Source organism: Chroicocephalus ridibundus, chromosome 21 (genome assembly GCF_963924245.1).
Source record: "Chroicocephalus ridibundus chromosome 21, bChrRid1.1, whole genome shotgun sequence".
Classification (NCBI taxonomy): Eukaryota; Metazoa; Chordata; class Aves; order Charadriiformes; family Laridae; genus Chroicocephalus; species Chroicocephalus ridibundus.
In genome coordinates this window covers 2124624-2144475 of record NC_086304.1, presented here as the reverse complement: position 1 = coordinate 2144475, position 19852 = coordinate 2124624, and the positions used below count along the sequence as shown (strand labels likewise).

The window sequence follows — 19852 nt, the reverse complement described above, 5'->3', positions numbered from 1 at the left end:
GGGTCTGTGCAGCGCATCAGGAGACACACGAGGGGTGTCCGGTGCGTGGGACCCCCCCCCCCCCCCGTCCGTGGCCCCCAGCTGCCCCCAGCCCAAGGCTGGATCCTGCAGGGCTGGGTCCCCACACAGCTGGATCCCCGCACAGCTGGATTCTCATCCACTCCCCCCCCCCCAGCACAGCTGGATCCACGGAAAGTGGGACCCCTGCACAGCTGGATCGCCATACAGCGGAGTCGCCACACAGCTGGATCCTGTTACAGCTGGATCCCTGCACAGCTGGATCTTCACACAGTCACCCCCGCCCCGCACAGCTGGATCCTCAGCCCCGCCCCCGCCGCCCCCCCCAAGCTGGTTCCCAGTAAAGTGGGAACCTTCACAACTGGATCGCTGCACAGCTGGACCCCCGTATAGCAGAGCCCCTGCACAGCTGGATCCCTGCACAGCTGCATCCTTGCCCCCCCCCGCCCAGCTGGATCCCAGTAAAGTGGGATCCCTGCACAGCTGGATCCCTGCACAGCTGGATCCTCACACAGTCCCACCCCTGCACAGCTGGATCCTCAGCGCCCCCCCCAAGCTGACTCCCAGTAAAGCGGGATTCCAGCACAACTGGATTCCTGCACAGCTGGATCCTCACACGGTCACAGCCCCGCACAGCTGGATCCTTGCAAAGGGGGACCCCTGCACAGGGTCCCTACACAGCTGGATCCCTGCACAGCTGGATCCTCAGCCCCCTCCCCCCCCACCAGCTGGATCGCAGTAAAGTGGGATTCCTGCACACCTGGATCCCTGCACATCTGGATCCTCACGCAGTCGTCGTCCCCCCCCCCCCGCACAGCTGGATCCCGCTAAAGCGGCACCCCCGGCACAGCTGGATTCCCCCACAGCTGGACGCCCGTCTAGCGGGGGCCCCGCACAGCTGGATCCTCACACAGTCCCCCCCCGCACAGCTGGATCCCGGTAAAGCGGGACCCGCTGCACAGCTGGATCCCGGCCCCGCCGGGCCCTTCGCTTTCCGCCCTCCTTTGTCCCTCGCCGCCACCCGTAGCCGCGCGGGGGCGTGGCCGCTCCGTGCGCGCTCCCGCCAGGCGCGGGCCGGAAGCGGAAGCGCGTGGGAGCGTGCCCGGAAGTGTGTGGGCGGTGGCGGCGGTTCCGGTTCCGGCGGCGGTGCGGGGGAGGCAGCGGCGGCGGCGGCGGCAGCAGCGAGGCGAGCGGCGCGTACCCCGCATCGGCACCGCGGCCTGGGCGCGCTCCGCCGCCCCACCGCACCCGCTTCACCCGCCGGACCCTGCCCGGCCCCCGCCGCCCCCGCAGGTGGGTCCCGGTACCGGGCGCGGCCGAGCCGCCCCTTCCCGCCGCCGCCATCGCGCTGGGGACCGGGGGACCGGCTGCTGTGCGAGGTCTTGGCGAGGCCGGTTGTTGGAGGTGGGGGGGGCGGCGCGGACGTGGTTGTTCCCGGCAACCGGGAGTCCCTCGGTGGGGTGAAGGCGGTGGCGGGGCCCGGTGGTGATGGGCGGGGGGGCGGGGAACGGGGACCCCGCGGTTACCGGGGGTCGTTCGGCGGGCGGGGCTGTGAGAGCGCTGTACGGCTGCGGGCGGCGGGGGGGGGCCTCCCGGTAACCGGGCGTCCCGGTATGTGGGAGGCCGGTGGGGGCGGACGGTTCGCGACGGCGGTGGGGGCCGGTAACCGGGGGGGAGGTGGGAGAGAGAGTGGGTAGGAGCGGCGGGGAGACGGCGGCGGCGGCTTGGGCCCTTGCCGGGGGAAGGGTGGGGGGGGGCGGCGGTGCGGCGGCGGCCCCGCCCGGGGCAGGGGAGGGAGCGGCGGGCAGGCCGGGGCAGGCCGGCGGCAGGGAGCGGCGGCGGCGGCGGGGCTGTAACGGGAGCCCGGACCCGGCCGCCGCCGCGGCGCCTCGGCTCCTCCTGGCAGCCATTTCCAGCCTTTGAACAGTTCAAAGGAGGAAAACCCGGCGGGGACGGTTCCTGCGGGGCGGGGGGGGCTCGTCTGGCTACCGGAGAGGCTCGGTGAGGGGGGGGGGTGGGGGGGGGATGTTTCCCCCGTTCCTCCTGGAGCCTGTTTTACCTTTTTGGCCTTGATTTCCGAGGCGCCGGGTGGTAGCGCCGAGGCGAGCCCACCTCAACCGATTGGAATCAGATGTGGCGTCTCGGAAGGGGGGGGGGGGATCGTGAGCCGGGATTTGATTTGGTTTGATTTGATTTGATTTCTCACCCCCCACCCCACCCCCCCGTTTTTCCCTCGCTGGTACATCTGGGCGAGCTCAGCAGCGTGTGTATTTTGGCAGCTGAACCCGTCTCGGAACAGAAGACAAACTGTGTTTGGCTTGTTTTGTCTGTCTGACGGCCTCGCCGTGCCGCCGCGGTCCCTTCGCCGCCTTTAACGGCCGGGCAGGGCTTAAACACCACTTTTTTTTTTTTTTTTTTAAATATTATTATTTTTATTTATTTATTTTTGTCCCCGGCAAAAGGGGGTGATTGTGGTGAGGGAGAACCCCGGGGCAGCGTCTCGGGGGACGGCTGGTGGTGGCCTCCGCCATGAAATTCCAAAGTGCCGCCCGCGAGAATGGAGCGGGGATGTCGCTGATGCCGATTTCCTTCTGTTTCGCAGTCAGCAGGAGGGAGAAAATGAAAGCAGGCTGCAGCATTGTGGATAAGCCAGAAGGAGGAGGAGGTAAGGAGGGCGAAAAGCTGAGTTGTTCAGCTGTTCCGAATTCTTTTCCCAGGATAAAAGAGCTCAGGAGGGATTAATTCCACCTCTCCCAAAAGCTCTCGTACGTGGGCAAAATCCGTGTGCGCGTGAGGATCGATCAGACGTTTGCTTGACGGGCTGTCGGCGTGTTTTTAAGAGCGCCGGGTTTAATATGGAAATAAATCTTGCCGGAGCTGTTTTATCCCTAAGGATTTGGGATCTCTAAGGTGGATCCCCCTCCGCTTTGGTAGAGCTCGTGCCTGGTTTTGGCTCCGGCGGCAGCCTGCGAGAGTGGTGTGGGTGGCGTTGGAGCGTGATGCCGCTTCTTCCCCGCTGCCGGAGAGCCTGAAATTGTGGCCACGATGATTTGGAAAAAAAAAATTAAAAAAAAAAAAAAACTCTAAAAAAAAAAAAAAACCCACCCAAAGCCTCGCGTTAGTAGTTGTGCTGGGAAACTATTCCGAGAAAGCCGAACTTGGCAGGCGCTCAGAAACATCTGCCGGCGCAGTCAAGGCTGGAGCGGGCGGCCGGGCTCTGAAATAAGGGGGAGCGGGAGGCGCTGAGAGCTATCCGCCCTTGCGCCCCCCCGCCCCCAACATCAGCCCACCAAATGCTCAAATCCGGATTATTCGCCTTGTTTGGGCCACCTGGAGTCCAAATTGTAGCGATTTCTGAAGCTTTTGGGCTCCTTTCCACCGCTTCTCGTGCTTTTGTCCCTTTCGGTTTTACCATTTTTTGGTGGTGTTTGGGGATTCTCCGAGGAGAGGGGAGGGCTAAGAAGAGTAAAAAAAAAAAAAATTAAAAAAAAAAATGGGCAGGAGAGTAGGAGAGCCGTGTTTCTCTGCTTCCACCTTGGATGTTTAATAGAATTACAGCCCCCAGCGATGCTCTGTGGTCTCGCTCTAGAGAAAACACGATAAATACGCGGTTGTTGTGTGCTCCTGTCGCTGTCTGAACGACTTTTTCTTGCCCCTTTTCCAAGGTTATCATTTCCCGGAGTGGGCTTACAAAACCGAGTCCAGCCCCGGCTCCCGGCAGATCCAGTTATGGCATTTCATCCTGGAGCTGCTGCAGAAGGAGGAGTTTCGCCATGTCATCGCCTGGCAGCAGGGCGAGTACGGGGAGTTTGTCATCAAGGACCCTGACGAAGTGGCCCGGCTGTGGGGCAGAAGGAAATGCAAACCCCAGATGAACTACGACAAGCTGAGCCGGGCTCTCAGGTGAGGAGAAACCTCCGTGGAGGTGAGGGGCTGGTGAGGTGCCCTCCTTCCAGCCTCCCCTGCCTCGTTTGGCTAACTAATTGTAGATATTCAGTCCCCGGCTCGGCGGCGGTTGCGTTTTTGGGAGGTTTGTGTCGAATTTTGAGGTCTGGGATGGCAGGTTGCTCGCCCTGTACTTGGGTGTGATTAGAGAGAGAGGGGGAGGGAGCTCCCCGTGCCGTCTTCTGCGTCACGGTGTAAATTTGCACCTCTAGCTCAGGTTGACATTATCGGGATGACTTCCTTCCGGGGAGCTTTTCTCTCTCTCTTTTTTTTTTTTTTTTTTTTTTTCTCAGCTTCCATTGCCGCTGCTGGTTTGAGCAATGAAGGTGTGGGAGGAAACCAGGGGTGTTACTCTATTATCGCCCCATCAAGGGTTTCAGAGAAAGCAACTCCCCTTTCTAACATAATTTCTTCTTGGCTCTTTACCGCCGAATCCGTGCGAGGCAGAGGTTTGGTGCCAGTCCCACGGCGATGGCCTGGCCTGGAGGTTTCCCGAGGCCCGGTGACACAAAATTTGGGTATCCTTAAGGCCACCGTCTGGCCACCAGTATCCCTTTGGGTGAGACAGGGGCTGAGCGTTCCTGGCTTTGCACTTCACAACCCCAAAGCCTCCAGGACAACTTTGCCCTCTTTTATTTACACCCTTCCGTAGGGTTTGGTTTTTTGGTTTTTTTTTTTTTTTTCCCCCCAGTTATCGCTGGGTATTTTGAAGTCAGACAGCAGAAAACTGAAGTATTGCAGCATTTCAGGCCTGTCACCTGCCAGGAGCGGCCGAGTTCCTGACAGGTTGGGGCATTATCAGTCAGTAACGTGGACTTCGCTGCCTTACGCCCTCCGATACCTCCTGGGTGGAGCTGACAAAGACAAACAAGGCAGCAAACACAAGAGTCTCGTACTGGAACAGGAAGGAAACAATAAATTCGGTGGCACCGAGACTGTAATTGGTGCATGGGAGGGGAAAATAGCCTCCACCTGCCAGCACCGATCACGTCTTGGCATCTCGATGCTGAGTGTGATGGCGACGGGGCGAGAGCGCTGCGGGTGTCGGCAGCCGCTTCAGTTGGGGACCTGTGGCTCCTTCCCCCCCTCCCCGACTCCTGCTTTGTTTGGTGCGCGCTGTGGCAACAGGCGGCGTGTGTTAATCCGCCTCCTAAGGACAGAGAACGGCGGCGACGAGCCGCCTGTAACACCTTTGTTTGTACACCAGGCCGAGGACAAACAGTGGTGGGGGTTTAGCGGGGAGGAGGCTGCGGTGGGGATTGTACCCTCTGTCTCCGCGGCCGAGTTCTTCTGCTTTCGTCCGGTGCCGCGAAGATGAGGAGGGGAGGCCGGGCGGCGATCGGGGCTGGCTCCCAGTGCCTGCCCTCCACCGCCCTGAGCCAACGCTGCCCGCGAAGGCACGGGAATGTTTTTAATCCGAAGGTGCAAGCGGGTGAAGCAGACGGGAAGCAACTTGCTCACGGGCATGAGAGCGGCAGAAACCAGCTCTCCCGATTTCCAGCCCCGTGCTCCCGTAAGCTGTTCCAATAGCCTGGGCGCCGTGAAGATTGCAGAAGTATATTAAAAAAAAAAAAAACCAAATCTGAGGCTCTCTGGGGAATTTGGTGCCTTTTGCACGGAGTTTTGTTCGGCCCCAGCTCCGGTACACCTTCCCCTCTTCCAGTTTGTGTGTCTTAGCGCGGGTTCGCTTGAATTTTCCTCTCCTCTCCCGGGTCCTGGAGCGTTCCCCTGGCAGTCGCAGCCCCCCGGCCGGGCGTATTTCGCTGGCTGCGGGGCGCTTGCACTGCTCGGAATAGGGGTGAAGTGCCGGCACCATGCGGGATGCCTGTATGAGACCCCCCGCCCCCAACCCATGGCACTGGTCCCAGTTTGGACAGGGGTGAAAACCGCATGTACGGGCTTGGCTTGTTGTTCGGCTTTCTCTTCCCTTCAGGATCTCGCCTCTTCCCTCACGTTCGAAGGAACATAATGACCTGTAAAACGGTTTGGAACCTACTGCTAAAGAACGCGTTGTAAAAGGAGCGGCTGTCGTTTGGAAACTTCCCAACGGACTAATATTTTTTTTTGTTTGTTTTTTATTGTCCTAATAACATAAATTCTCGGGGCGAATTAATTTTTGTAGGTGCTTCAGAGGTGGATGTCGACGGCGCTAAAAGGAACGAGACCTTTGAACGGATCGCCGCCCGCTTTGATCGCTCTCTTTTACCTTTTGTTACCAGATACTATTACAACAAGAGGATTCTCCACAAGACGAAAGGCAAAAGGTTTACCTACAAGTTCAACTTCAACAAGCTGGTGATGCCCAACTACCCCTTCATTAACATTCGGCCTAACGGTGAGTGGAGGGTCGGGGCTGCTGGTTTTAAGCGTGGAACGGGGCCGGCACCGATCCGCAGATCCTCTATCAGTCATCTCCTGCGCTTAAAAGGCGGCCGGGGCAATCAACGCTGCTGCGGTGGGAAGGTCTGGACGCCGATAAAGCCTTATCTGGAGCCCTTTTTCCCCTCGGGTTTGTCCCAGCCGCAGCCGTGGTTGTCTTCGGGGGTGACTGGAGGCATTTTGGTTTCCTATTGGAGCTGGCTTGTCGGCCCGTCTTTATGGGAGTCGCCGCGGGTTGGGTTTGCTTTGCTTTGCTTTGCTTTGCTGCCTGGGGGGCGAGGGCGGGGGGCGGGTGTCCTTGGGATAAGCGGGTTTTAGTTCTCTTGCAGGGCCCTTGCCTCACTCACGTGTTTGTAACGCGGGTTTATGGGGCCATATAAATGTGACCCTTCTTGACAAGGAGCTTAGAGGTGCGCGGCGAGGCACGCACGCGGGCGGGCACTGTCGGAAAGTTCGCGGCTTAACGGCGGTTTGCTCCCCTCCCCGCTTCTGCAAAAGCCCCTGGTTTGCTTCGGGTCTGCTCCTTTTCCAGCAGAAAGGAGCTTTTCTTAACCAGCTTCTCCCAAGAGTTCGGAGGAACGTCATAGCGCTGAGCGGTTCCCAGAGCGGAGCAGCAACTCGCCTGGGTTTGACCGAAATCGCGGGTGTTTCTCGATTCTCCCTGACAGCAGAACGGCGTCCGGGGTAACGAAAAAGATTTGGGGAATGGAGCATAATTGTTCCCTTCTCGTCCTAAAAGGCCTTTGAGTCTCTTGCCAGGAGCAGTAGCAGGAGTTTGGTCTGGGTTTGTCCCAGAGTCAGCAGAACTGCTGTGGTTTCTCTGGAAGGAGGGTCCTTTTGTTTGCGAGCAACTTTTTGGTGGAGTTAAGTCCCGTCCCCGTCCCCCCCCCGCCCCAGCTAGATTTCTACAGCTGGCGTGATGGCCTCCGTAACTGTGCAGCCACGGCGCAAGCAGGGAAATTAGTGGCCATCGAGTCCATCAAAAAAAAAAAAGAAAAAAGGAAAAATCCCTTCTGGAAGTCATTACGGCGAGGGCCCGAGACTGCAAACCCTCGGCGGCAAAGAAAGCGTGAAGGCAGAGGCGCCTGAACCAGCCTTTTCTCACAGCCCTGAGTTCTCACCTCTGGAAGAGCGCCCCAGGGGAAGCCTTGAAGATCCGTCTGGCAGGGGAGAGGGAGAGCAGGGGAAAGTTGGGGATTGAATGTTGCCTCTGAAACCCCGGCGGCTGAGAAAAACAGGTTCCGTGTGGGCAAGAGTATTTCTCATCGGGGCTCGTGCAGCCTGTGCCTACGTACGGCGGGTGGCTGCGCGTTGCATTCATTTATTTATTTATTTACTTTTTTTTTTATCTTTTTTTTTTTTGCCTGGCGAAGCGACCCGCGTCCCTCCTCCCCGCCCCCGGGGAGTCCCGCCGCAAAGGCCGTTTCAAGGCATTGCCTTCGCGGCGCGCGCACGCACGCCAAGCCCGAAAACGGGGCCGGGAGAATAGAAATGTTCAGCAAAGGGCGTTCTGCTTCACCTGTGTGGGCCGCGCCGCCTTTATGGCAGCGGGGAGAAGGAAATCTACGCTCCAGGAGCCCTTAGCCAAAGCGCGGGGGTGTAAGATGTAGTACGAAGCTGCACGGCAAATCTATAATTACTTGCAGCAACGAGTCTGGGCAGTTCCAGCTCGATATTGCTCACTGCCGTTCCTTTTCCCTGTTTGCAGCCACTCCCTCCTATCTCTGGGGCACGCATTTAAAAAAAGAAGTTTGGAGAACTGGAATGCACTTGTCTAATTACAACCTGTTTTCTTTCCTTCTGGCTGGGATGGGGGTTGGGATATCGAACCTGTTTGGGGCACGCTGGCATCGGGTTTCTTCGCTGGCCTGGCGCGGTTTTGAAGGGGAAGGGAGAACCGAGGGGCGCGTTGCGGACGTGAGAAAGTAGGTGGGAGAATTTGCCTCCCCGTGGCTGGTTTATGGCAGGAGTTTCGTCGTAGACAGGCGGCTCCGTAGGCAACGGCGGTGGAAGAGGAGCTGGCAAAAACGTTAAGAGAGGAGGCGCGTCTTCCCAGAAAAGCCCAAATCAGTGACTTTCAGTCAGCCCCGGGAGCGCGAGGTTTACCGGCAGCGCTTCTGCCGGTGGCGTTGGAGCGGCGATTGCTTCACCCCGCTGCTCACGCACCCTCCTCGAGCCGCCGTCTGGTTGAACCAGGGCGGAGGAGGTCAGGGCAGGCCGTCCGAAAGTGGAAGTTCTTTTCGGTGGCGCTGGAGGTTCACGAAACCTCAGCCGAGGGGTGCGGGCGGAGGGAGGAGAAGCTTCATCCCCAGCGGCGGCGAGGGTTTGAGGTGGGCAGAGGAGAAGCGGGGAAGGGAGCAGATGGGGAAGGCACCTCCCATCTCGTCGCCCGCCGGGTTGTTGATAGCGCGTGGTATTTTTCTGTTACTCTTCCAAACGCCTGCGGGTGCAGCCCGAAAAGCAGCTCTTTACCTGTGATTTAACTCGCTCCCGTCCTCTTTCTTCCCCCCCACCACCCCGGCCCCTTCCCTTGTCCCAGGTGTGGTGCCGCAGAGCGCTCCTCCTGTCCCCACGGCTTCGTCCCGCTTCCATTTCCCACCGCTGGACAGCCATTCTCCCACCGAAGATGCCCAGCCCGCTCGATTCTCCGGTGGATCCCTGGTCCCATCTAATCCAGAAGCTTTGGGTGACGGCGGCGAGAGGAAGCCGGACATGCCGGAGCTGGAGGACGGCTCCTCGGATTGGCGCCGCGGCGTGGATCTCATGGCCTCACGCAACGCCGTGGGCGCCGGTAGCGTCAACCACCAGAAGCGCAAGCCCGATATTATGCTCCCTCTTTTCACCAGGCCTGGGATCTACCCGGATCCTCACAGCCCCTTTGCCGTGTCCCCTCTGCCGGGGCGCGGCGGGGTCCTCAACGTCCCCATCTCTCCGGCGTTGTCCCTGACTCCCACCCTTTTCTCCTACAGCCCCTCGCCGGGTCTCAGCCCCTTCACAGGTAGCAGCTGCTTCTCTTTTAACCCCGAGGAAATGAAACACTACCTGCATTCGCAAGCTTGCTCCGTCTTCAACTACCACCTGAGTCCGCGGACTTTCCCCCGCTACCCGCTCATGGTGCCGCCGCTACAGTGCCAAATGCCCCTGGAGGAGCAGCCCCAGTTTCCCATCAAGCTCCAGCCTCCGCCCGTGGGGCGCAAAAACCGAGAGAGACTGGAAAGCGCCGAGGAACCGGCCGCCCCCCAGCTGGCTACTCCTCCTCCCAGGGTCAAGGTGGAGCCCGCCGGGGACAAGGAGGTCGAGTCCGAAGAGCCGCTGCCGCCGAAAGGAAAAGAGAAAAACGAGAGAGAGGAAAGCTCCGGCGCGGCTGCCGGCCTGGAAGAGGAAAAAGGGCCCGTGTTTGCCAGACCAGCCGCGCCGTCGTGGCACCCGGCACCCAGCCAGGCCGGTTCCTCGGCCGAGGAATCCCAGGAGCAAGGGGAGAGCAGCGGGGAGAAACCCTCCCGCGATTCCGCCGGCGAAGCGGGAGCTCAGGAGAAACGCGAGGACGCCCTCATGCCTCCCAAGCTGCGTCTCAAACGCCGTTGGAACGGCGACCGGCAGGTCGACGGCCCCGAGGAACGGCCCAACGGCCGCCTCCACTGGAACGGGGCGCTGGGCACCCCGCACCTGCCGGCGGCTCCCAAAGCCGTGACGGCCGCTGCCGCCGCCGCCGCCTCCGACGCCTAAACCCCGGCAGAGTCCGTCTGGCCGCTGAAAACATCCGTGTATTTATGTAGCAAGGTTGCAGAGCGTGGGGAAGGGGGCGGGCAGGCGGTGGGGGGGGGTGGGGGGGTGGGGAGGGGGGGGCACGCGCTGGGGCTAGCCTGGTTTGGTAATTCTAGAAATTAGGGGGTTTTGGTTTGGGTTGGTTTTTTGGGGTTTGGTTTTTTTTTCTTTTTTTTTTTCTTTTTTGCGTGTGTGTTCTTGTTGTTGGATCGCAGGTGAGACGCGGTTGTCTCCGCTCCGGTTTGGGAGAGGCTTCGGGGCGGGGGGGGAAGCCGCCGGCACCGCCGCCGCGCGCGAGTTGGGCGCCTTGCGCCAACTCCGGGGCGCGGGGTTGAGGCCTCCGCCGGGACGGAGGGAATTCCAGAGACGGTCGATTTTCTTTCTTTCTTTTTTATTTTTTTTTTTTCCTTTTTTTTTTCTCCTAGAAGCAGGAATCTCCGGATTTCCGTCTAGCTCCCCCTTAGTAGTCGTCTTATTTTTGATATACGGAGCCCGGGGTGATGGCGGGAGAGGATTCCCTGCCCCTTTCAGCCGGGGCCGTGCGTCAGGCTGGGAAAACCGGCTGCGTTTTTTGGGTTTTTGGGTTTTTTTTTTTTTTGGTGGGGGAGGGGGGGGGGAGGCTGGAGGAGGGGAGCGAGGGGAATTTTGCACTGTCGGAAGGTTGCGGAGAGACACGAGTTGGGAATGTCACCGGCGCGCGGTTGGGGACGCTGCCGGAGAGGGAGCCAAGCGGATCTCGGTAGCGCTTCAGGATACGATTAATGGTCCTTTTCGCCTTTTTCGATTTTTAACTGCAAAAGCCATGAGCAAAATATTATTTTAAAAAAAAAAAAACAAAAAAAAAAAACAAAAAAAAACAACAAAAAAAAAAACAAAAAACAACAACAACAAAAAAAAACGAAAACCAACGACAACAAAAAAACAACAACAACAAAAATCTTTCAGGGAAAGGGAGTGGGGTGGGAAAAACAAAAAAATAACCTAATGCCTTTAATATACGCATTAAAATGTACCCTAGGTTTTTCTTTTTTAAAAAAAAAAAAAAAAATATATATATATATATATATTCTTAATTGTATGGGTGGAGTCGGGAGCGATTGGAAGATTAAGACTGAGCTGATTGCGGTGAGTTCATGGCGAAGGAATGACAGGAGCTTTGTTAAATCCGATCGCTTTTGTTTGGTCGTTCCCCCCCCCCCCCAGCTCCCCGCCCCCCCCCACCCCAACACCCCCCACCCCCCCCTTTTTCTCCCCCCCCCCCTTTTTCCCCTATCACTTTGACTCATGCCTTAACTACGCGTACACTTTATGTGAGCCGGGGGGCCGGGAGCAGCCCGAGCTCCGCAGCAGCAGCCGCCGCTTTGGGTTTGGCGGCGGATTTGGGATTCGCAGAGGTCGGTTTCGGGTTTGTTTGGTTTTGGTGGTTTTTTTTTTGGGTTATATATATTTTTTTTTTTTTCTTTTTTTTTTTTTTTTTCTTTTTATTTGGGATTTTATCCGCCGCCGGAGAAGGGCCGGAGAACCGCGCGGTGGTTGCGGGAGCGAAGGAGGGCTCCGCGGTGTAAATCTCGCTGTATTGATTGATGATGATGACGATTGATTGATTGATGATGATTTATTATTAATTTTTTTTTGCTATAAATCTGCTATTTCCCTCCGCGGCTGCGTTTCTCGTTAGGCTGATTAACTTAGGCTGCGGATTTACACGCCGGGAACGCGCACGTCTCCCGAATCCCTGACGATTCCTTGAAAAGGAGCTTGGAAACAACCCATTGCCACGGGGCCGGAGCCGGATCCCGAGATTATTCCCGCGGGTAGATCCCCCCCCCCGCCCCCCCCGCCTCCCGTCCCACCCCAGTCCAGAACTGGGCGACTCTTTGCAGGAGGGAGCGCGTTGCGAGCACAAAGATTAATTGCAAACGTTAATTAGGCAGGTAAAAAGCTGGGGGGGGGTGTGTGTGCATCTATCGGGCCCCGCCGAGAGATGCCGGAGCCATCCCGAGGGATGCGGGGATTTTAATCCGCTTCCCTGGGCAAGCTCGGCCCCCCCTTCCCCAGGCTGAGCTCCGGTCCCCCCCCGGCCCCGCGCATGGATTTATGGAGCTGGGAATGGAGAAAAAGAGGGGGGGGGAAGGATCCCCTCGATCCGGCCCCGGAGGGATCGGAGCCGGGGCGGGGGGGGGGGGGGGTTGGGGGGGGCTCAGCGAGTGAACTCAGGAATTAGAAACACGAGGCCTTTCCCATCAGGAATTCATATCGTCCCGTCGTCCCCCCCCCCCCGACCCCGAAGTGCCGGAGCCCGCGGGCGCCCTCCAGTTAAAGCAAAAAAAAAAAAAAAAAAAAGGAAACCACCCCCCAAATCGAGCTGTTATTTGGCTTTAAAAGTTTGTAAATTTATTTTTTGGGGGGTGGGGGGTGGGATGGGGCAAGGGGGGGGGTCGTTGTCTTCGTAGCCATTGCACTGCAAAGCGGGAGCTCGGCGCGTTCAGGGATAAACGGACTCAGGTTCTCGGGACAACGGACCAGTGACGCCAGGCAGCGTCCCCCGGGGGTGTCCCCCCCCCGCCGTGTCCCCGTCAGCTCGGAGTGAGGGGGGGGGGTCACCCCGACGCGAGGCGGGGGCTCTTCCCCACCGGACTTCACATTGCCTGGCGGCAGCCTTGGCGGAGGAGGTGGTGGGGGCGGGGGGGGCACGTCGAAATAATGTTGGAAAGAAGGAGGAAAAAAAGAAAAAAAAAAAAGTTTTGAAAGAAGAAAAAAGTTTCAAAAAAAAAGGAAAAAAAAAATTTCAGTGAAAAAAATTTCAGGAAAAAATCAGGAAAAAACATTTCAGAAAAATTTTGGAAAAAATTCTGAAAAAAATTTGAAAAAAGTAAAAAAATTTCAGAAAAAATTTTGAAAAAATCAGAAAAAATAGAAAAAAATGGGAAAAAATTTTGAAAAATTTGGGGGAAATTCGAAAAAATTCGGAAAAATTCAGAAAAATTTCGAAAAATTTTCAGAAAATTCGAAAAAATTCGAAAAAATTTCGAAAATTTTCAGGAAAAAATCAGAAAATTTGGAAAAAATCGGGAAAATCGAAATATTTTCAGGGAAAAATTTTGGAAAGATTTTCAGGGAAAAATTTGGAAAAAATTTTCAGGGAAAAAAATTTGGAAAAAATTTTCAGGGAAAAATATTTTGAAAAAAAATTTCAGAAAAAAAATTTGAAAAAAAAATTCAGGAAAAAAATTTCAGAAGAAAAATTCAGGAAAAAATCAATTCAGGAAAGAAACCAATTCAGGAAAAAAATTTCAGAGAAAAAAAAAACCTTTTTTTAAAAAAAAAAAGGAATTTTCCAAAAAAACCCCAAAAATTTAAAAAAAAAAAAATTCTCTCTCTCTCTCTATTCCGATGTGCCAAAACGTTTGGGGCGGTGAAGGGGGGGGGGGGGGGGGGGGGCGGCTGTGAAGCGTTCTCGCTGCGTGTCGCCGCGGAGAGTCCGTCGGACACAGACTTTTTCTAAGGGGACAACCCCGGGGGGGGGGGGGGTGAAAAAAAACCACCCCCCCCCCCACACACACACACACCCCCCCCCCCTTCCAAAAAGGGAAGATGGGGGCGGGGGGGGGGGATGAGACGCCTCCCGACAGCAGCCCGGCGGCGCCCAACGAGCGGCGGAGCTGAGACCAGCCCCCCCCGCCCCCTCCCCGGACCCCGAAAGCCGGGGGGGGGGGGGGGAGGAGGAGGGGGGGGGGGGAGGAAGAGCCCCCCCAGCAGCAGTAACTCGGCCGCCCGTCGCCGCCCGCGGGAGGTTGGGGTGTCCCTAACGCTTTGCGCTTTTTTTTTTTTTTTTTTTTGGAATTTTGTCTTTTTATTTATTCCATAATTACGTTTTTAAGGTAATTTTGTGTGTGCGCGCGCGGGGGGGGGGGAGGGCGGGGGGGAGAAGGGGGGGGGTGAGGGGGAGGGGGGGGGTTGATTTATTATTTTATTTTATTTTATTTTGGTTTTTGCGCCTTCCGGATTTTCAAAAGGAAAAAAAAAAAAAAATTAAGAATTTCTTCTTTGGGTTTGAAATGGTTGGAATCGGGTCGGGGAGAGAAAAGCGAAAACCGGTGATTTGCTTTTTGGGGGGGTTTTTTTCGGGGGGGGGGTTGTGGGGTTTTTGTGATTTTTTTTTTTTGTTTTGGTTTGGTTTTTTTGGGGGGTTTTTTTGGGCTTTTTGGTTTTTTTGGGGATTGTTTGGGTTTTTTTGGTTTTTTTGTTTGTTTTTTTGTCATTTTTTTGTTTTTTGTTTCTTTTTTGCGTTTTGGGTTTTTTTTATTTTGTTTTTGGTGTTTGGTTTTTTTTTTTTTTCTTTGGTTTGGCGTTTTTTGGGGGGGTTGTTTGTTTTTTGGTATTTTTGGTTTTTTGGTATCTTTGTTTTTTTGGTTTTTTTTTTTTTGTTTTTATTTGGGTTTTTGTTTTGGTTTTTTTTTTTTGGTTTTCTGTTTTGTTGGTTTTTTTGTTTGGGTTTTTCGTTTGGTTTTTTTGGGTTTTGTTTGGTTTTTTGGTTTTGTTTGTCTTTTGGTTTTATTTTGGTTTTTTGTTTGGTTTTTGGGGGGGTTTGTTTGGCTTTTGTTGGGTTTTTTTGTTTTTGTTTTTTTTGTTTTGTTTTGGGGGATTTTTTTGGGTTTTGGGATTTTTTTTGGGTTTGGGATTTTTTTGGGTTTGGGGTTTTTTTGGGTTTGGGGATTTTTTTTGGGTTTTTTTGTTTTCTGTTTGGTTTTGTGTTTTGGTTTTTGGGTTTTTTTGTGGTTGGTTTGATTTTTTTTTTGTTTTGTTTTTTTTTTTGTTTTGGTTTTTTTGGGTTTTTTTTTTTGTTTGGGTTTTTTTTTTTTTGTTTTTGTTTTTTGGGGGGGGTTGGGGGATTTCTTGGGGTTTGTTTTGTTTTTTTTTTTTAGAGTGCTTTTTAAGGAGAAAGTATTTACCGATAGAATGTCGTATTGGGTTTTTCGGGGTTTTTTTTATATATATATATATAAAAAAAGAAAATTTTTTTTTCTTCCCCCCCTCCTCCCCCCCCAGGCATGTTCTTTTTGACTTTTACTAGGATTCGATCCAGCAGGGATTTTTAGCCGGACGCGTACACGTCCCGGGGGGGGGGGGGGCGGGGGGGGCGGGGGGGAAGCGAAGGGGCCGGGACGTGCGCGACGGCGATGTACATACCCGTGTAAAGTAGTCTTGAAGAAAACAAAACAAAACAAAAAAAACCAACAAAAAAAAAAAAAAAACCAACAAAAAAACCCAAAAAAGAAAGAAAAAAAACACAACAAAAAAACACAACCCCCCCCCCCCTCCATTGTGCAGTGCCTTTAGACGTTCCACTTTCTATAAAGTCTTCAAAAAGAAGGAAAAAAAGGCAAAAAAAAAAAAAGCGCGGAGATAAAAAAAAACAAACAAAAAAAGCGTCAAAAAAAAAAAGTTTGCATATATATATATTATATATATATGATGTAATGTTATAGAAATATATGTATAATATACATATTTTTTTTTTCCAGGGGTATCTGATAGCTCTGTATTTTGTTATGGAAGTTGAAAGAAAACGAAACAAACAAAACAAAACAAAAAAAAAGTATTTTACCTCAAATTAAAAGTTAAATAAACTTTTAAATAAGCAATTTCTTCTGCTGGTAAATTGGGTTGGGTTTTTTTCGGGGGGGGGGGGGGGTGTTTGGGCCGGCGCCGCCTCTGGATGCTTTTGGCTGGATTTTGCCCGTTTTTAGACGATTTTTCCCCCCCCTCCAAAAAAAAAAAAAGGGGGCTGGGGGGGGGAGGGGACGGACGATGCCCCCCCCCCGGGTCAGGGCAGGATTTTAGGGGTCGGAACCTCCTGGCTCTTGGCACACGGCCCAGCCCCCTCCCCAGCCCACCCTTATTACTGTGTTATGGTTAATTATTATTAATAATTATTATTTTCTCCAGGCCCCCCCCCCCCAGGCTCCGTGCCACGCTCTCGGAGGGACGGCCCTGCCCGGCAAAAACCTTCCCCCTCCCTTCCCGGGACGCGCGATTCATCTAATGAGAAGTAAATTTAATTAAATGGGGGGGGGGGGGTTAATTAAAGCTGACAGCCGGCCGGGGGCTTTATTTTTAATTTATCAATCAGCGCTTCTCAATCAGGGGGGGCGGGGGGTGTGTGTGTGTGGGGGGTGTGTCCCAGGCCCAGCTTGTGGGGCGGGGGGGGGTGTGGGGGGGATTTGAGACAATTTTTTGGGGGGGGGGGGGGACCGAGGCCCGTGCGGAAGTTTGCAAAAACGGGCGTTGCTATAAAAAACCAAAAAAAATCCCGTTGCGCGATGAGGGACGGGGTGCAGGAGTCGCGTGTGTGTCTCCCCCCAAACCCCCCCCCCCCCTAACCCCCATCCCGGGATGCTGCACAGGATCGGGCCCCTCCTTGGGAGAGAGGGGCTGGGAAAATTTTGGGGGGGGGGGGGAAACAACGCACTTTTCGCAGACGCTTTTCTAGGTTAAAAGGGGAAAAAAAAGGTCAACTTTCAACTTTGGGGCCCCGTTTGGTGACGCAGACGAGCCCCCGCCGCGGATCCCGGAAAAACACGGGAGATTTGAGCCCAAACTGGGAAAGCCGAACTTCCGTCTTCCCAAATTTCCAGCGAGGGCCACGCGGGGATTTTCCCGAGCGGAGCCGGGAGCCGACGGAGAAGCCCATGAGGAGCCTCAGGAGCCGGGACCTGCGCTCCCGTCCTTCCCGTCCTTCCCAGCACCAGCACGGCCAAGAGCCCAGTTCGAACTGGGGGAGCAAGGCGGGGGCCGGCGGAGCCCCCCCCGGTGCCATTCCTCCTCCCATTCCTCACTTTTCCCTGCCTCGTCCGGAGCGGCGCTGGCTCCCGGGATGGGGGTGATGCCCCAGGAGGACCCCGGGGGGGAGTCGCGTGCCTTCGTCTGACCCTCGTGTCACAGCCCCATAGAACCGTGGAACGGTTTGGGGTGGAAGGGACCTTGAGGACCACCTCGTCCATGGGCAGGGCCACCTCCCACCAGCCCAGGTGGCTCCAAGCCCCGTCCAACCTGGCCTTGAACCCCTCCAGGGATGGGGCAGCCACAGCTTCTCTGGGCAACCTGCGCCAGGGGCTCACCGCCCTCGGAAGAAGGAATTTCTTCCCCACATCTCATCTCAATCTCCCCTCTTTTGGTTTCAACCCATTCCCAACGTCCCGTGGCTCCCCTCCCTGCTCCAGAGTCCCTCCCCAGCTTTCCCGGAGCCCCTTGAGGGACTGGAAGGGGCTCCAAGGTCTCCGCGGAGCCTTCTCTTCTCCAGGCTGAACCCCCCCAGCTCTCTCAGCCTGTCCTCCCAGCAGAGGGGCTCCAGCCCTCCCAGCAGCTCCGGGGCCTCCTCCGGCCCCGCTCCCACAGCTCCGTGTCTCTCCTGTGCCGAGGCCCCGGAGCTGGAGGCAGCACTGCAGGGGGGTCTCCCCCGAGGGGAGCAGAGGGGCAGAATCCCCCCCTCGCCCCCCTGCCCACGCTGCTGGGGATGCAGCCCAGGCTGGGGGGGGTTCTGGGCTGCCAGCGCACGTTGCCGGGGCGTGTTGAGCTTCTCACCCCCCAGCGCCCCCAAACCCTTCCCTCAGGGCCGCTCCCCATTTCCCACCCAGCCCGGGTTTGGGTTTGGGGTCGCCCCCACCCCATTTACCCCCCTGAGGTTCACGCGGGGTCACTTTTCCAACCTGTCCAGGCTCGGAGCAACACGGGCTGGTGGGAGGTGTCCCAGCCCAGGGCAGGGGGGTGGCACTGGATGGTCTTTCAGGTCTCTTCCCCCCCCCCAACCCATTCCAGGATTCCCTAAGAAACACCCCCCCCACAACCCCCCCCCCCCCCCCGCAGGGTTTTCCCTCCCTGGGAGGAGCGGGAGCCCCGGCGGGGCCTGGGGCAGGGCAGGGTTTGGGGGTCCCCTGTCCCCACCTCGTCACCCCGGGACCACCACCAGCCGTGTGTGTCGTCGTCGTCCCCCCCCGTCCCCCCCCATCCTCTTGCTTGCGGGAGGCGAAGATGAACCGGGGACGGGGGGGGACACGAGGCTGCTCCCCCTCCCAGCCTCACGCCAAGGCCGGAGCTGGGGGGGGGGGGGTGTCAGGGCAGGTGGGATAACGGGGAAAAAAAAAATCTCTCCGGGACTTTCCGCAGCCTTTTTGGGGAGTGATGCCGGGCTCGGCGGGGGCGGGGGGGGGCAGGATGCTGGTGTGCAGCTGGGTGCGTGGGAGATCCCCCCCCCCCCCCATCCTCCCCGAGGGCAGCCAGCCGGCAGACCCACTGGGGGCTTCCCCACGGACGCCCCCGCTCGCCAACCGCCCCCCCCCCCCCCGCCCCCGGCTCTCCTCTTGGCGTCCCCCCCCGATAACCAAAAAAAAAAATTCATCCCGGGGGTCCCTGCTCCCTGCAGAGCCCCCAGGTCGTTGGGATCCTGGCGCCGATGGAACCACCCGAATTCACGGGCGCAATAAACCCCCCCCCCCCCCGAGCCCTTTCATCCGGCCTCCTCTTAACGGCAATTAAAACCGCCTCCGGCCCCCGTTCCTGCCTGGGGGGGGGCTGTTAATCCCCCCTTGGCAGCCGGGAAGGCCCCCCCGGGAGGAGGGATGAGCCGCGCTGTCCCAGGGCCCCATCCTGCCCCGTCCCAGGGCTCGGCACGACGCCGGTAGCAGCCAAAAAATGGCCCTGGAGGCGGCCGTGGTCTGGGGGGGACTGGGGGGGGCGGGTATTGACAGGGGGGTGGGGGATGATGGAGGGGGCCGGGGCGCGCGGTAAATGTGAGCGAAAGGGGTTTATTAACCGGGATTGCGTCGGGGCGAGTGCCATCGATCGGCAGCTGCCACCTTCCCTCCCCGCTTCACGGGACCTGAGGAGGCTTCGGGAAGCGGAGCGGGACGCGCGCCCGCAGCCCACCCCCGCCCCCCCCCCCCACGCCCCTCTCCCTTCCCCCGCTCCCTCTTTTATCCTTTTCTGCCAATTCTGCCTTCCCTCCCCTCGCCCCATCTCCGCTTTTACCACGTCTTCTCCCTCTTCATCCCGCCTCTCACCCCGTCCCTCATCCTCATCCTCCGACGAGCATCCCTCATCCCTCCGTCGGGCATCCTTCATCCCTCACACGCGCATCCCTCATCCCTCACACGCACATCCCTCATCCCTCACACGCGCATCCTTCATCCCTCACACGCACATCCCTCATCCCTCATCCCTCACACGAGCATCCTTCATCCCTCACACGCGCATCCCTCATCCCTCATCCCTCACACGAGCATCCTTCATCCCTCACACGCGCATCCCTCATCCCTCACACGCGCATCCTTCATCCCTCACACGCGCATCCCTCATCCCTCATCCCTCACACGAGCATCTTTCATCCCTCATCCCTCACATGCGCATCCTTCATCCCTCATCCCTCACACGCGCATCCCTCATCCCTCACACGCGCATCCCTCATCCCTCATCCCTCACACGAGCATCCTTCATCCCTCACACGCGCATCCCTCATCCCTCATCCCTCACACGCGCATCCTTCATCCCTCACACGCGCATCCCTCATCCCTCATCCCTCACACGAGCATCCTTCATCCCTCACACGCGCATCCCTCATCCCTCACACGCGCATCCTTCATCCCTCACACGCGCATCCCTCATCCCTCATCCCTCACACGAGCATCCTTCATCCCTCACACGCGCATCCTTCATCCCTCACACGCGCATCCCTCATCCCTCATCCCTC

The 19852-nt window shown here is 56.7% G+C and overlaps 1 protein-coding gene across 2 annotated transcripts; it reads left to right on the top strand.

Annotated features, from left to right (window-relative positions):
- The first annotated feature begins 1125 nt into the window (after nt 1-1125).
- LOC134525990 (ETS translocation variant 3-like) lies at nt 1126-10177 on the top strand. 2 transcript variants are annotated; one of them, XM_063357371.1, is made up of 5 exons: nt 1126-1311; nt 2621-2683; nt 3684-3921; nt 6183-6298; nt 8882-10177. In XM_063357371.1, the coding sequence occupies exons 2-5, from the start codon at nt 2638-2640 to the stop codon at nt 10066-10068; spliced, it is 1587 nt and encodes a 528-aa protein (XP_063213441.1). In that variant the 5' UTR covers nt 1126-1311; nt 2621-2637; the 3' UTR covers nt 10069-10177. The 2 variants fall into 2 exon arrangements, with proteins under 2 accessions (XP_063213441.1, XP_063213443.1); XM_063357373.1 differs by lacking the exon at nt 1126-1311 and adding an exon at nt 1400-1422.
- Nucleotides 10178-19852: the final 9675 nt, after the last annotated feature.

What these genes read in the sequence shown, in the direction of transcription:
- LOC134525990 (XM_063357371.1), top strand. Translation starts at nt 2,638, where the DNA reads ATGAAAGCAGGCTGCAGCATTGTGGATAAGCCAGAAGGAGGAGGAG. An exon ending in AAGCTGAGCCGGGCTCTCAG is followed by an intron (nt 3,922 to 6,182) that starts GTGAGGAGAAAC and finishes TTTTGTTACCAG; the next exon opens with ATACTATTACAACAAGAGGA. An exon ending in CATTAACATTCGGCCTAACG is followed by an intron (nt 6,299 to 8,881) that starts GTGAGTGGAGGG and finishes CCCTTGTCCCAG; the next exon opens with GTGTGGTGCCGCAGAGCGCT.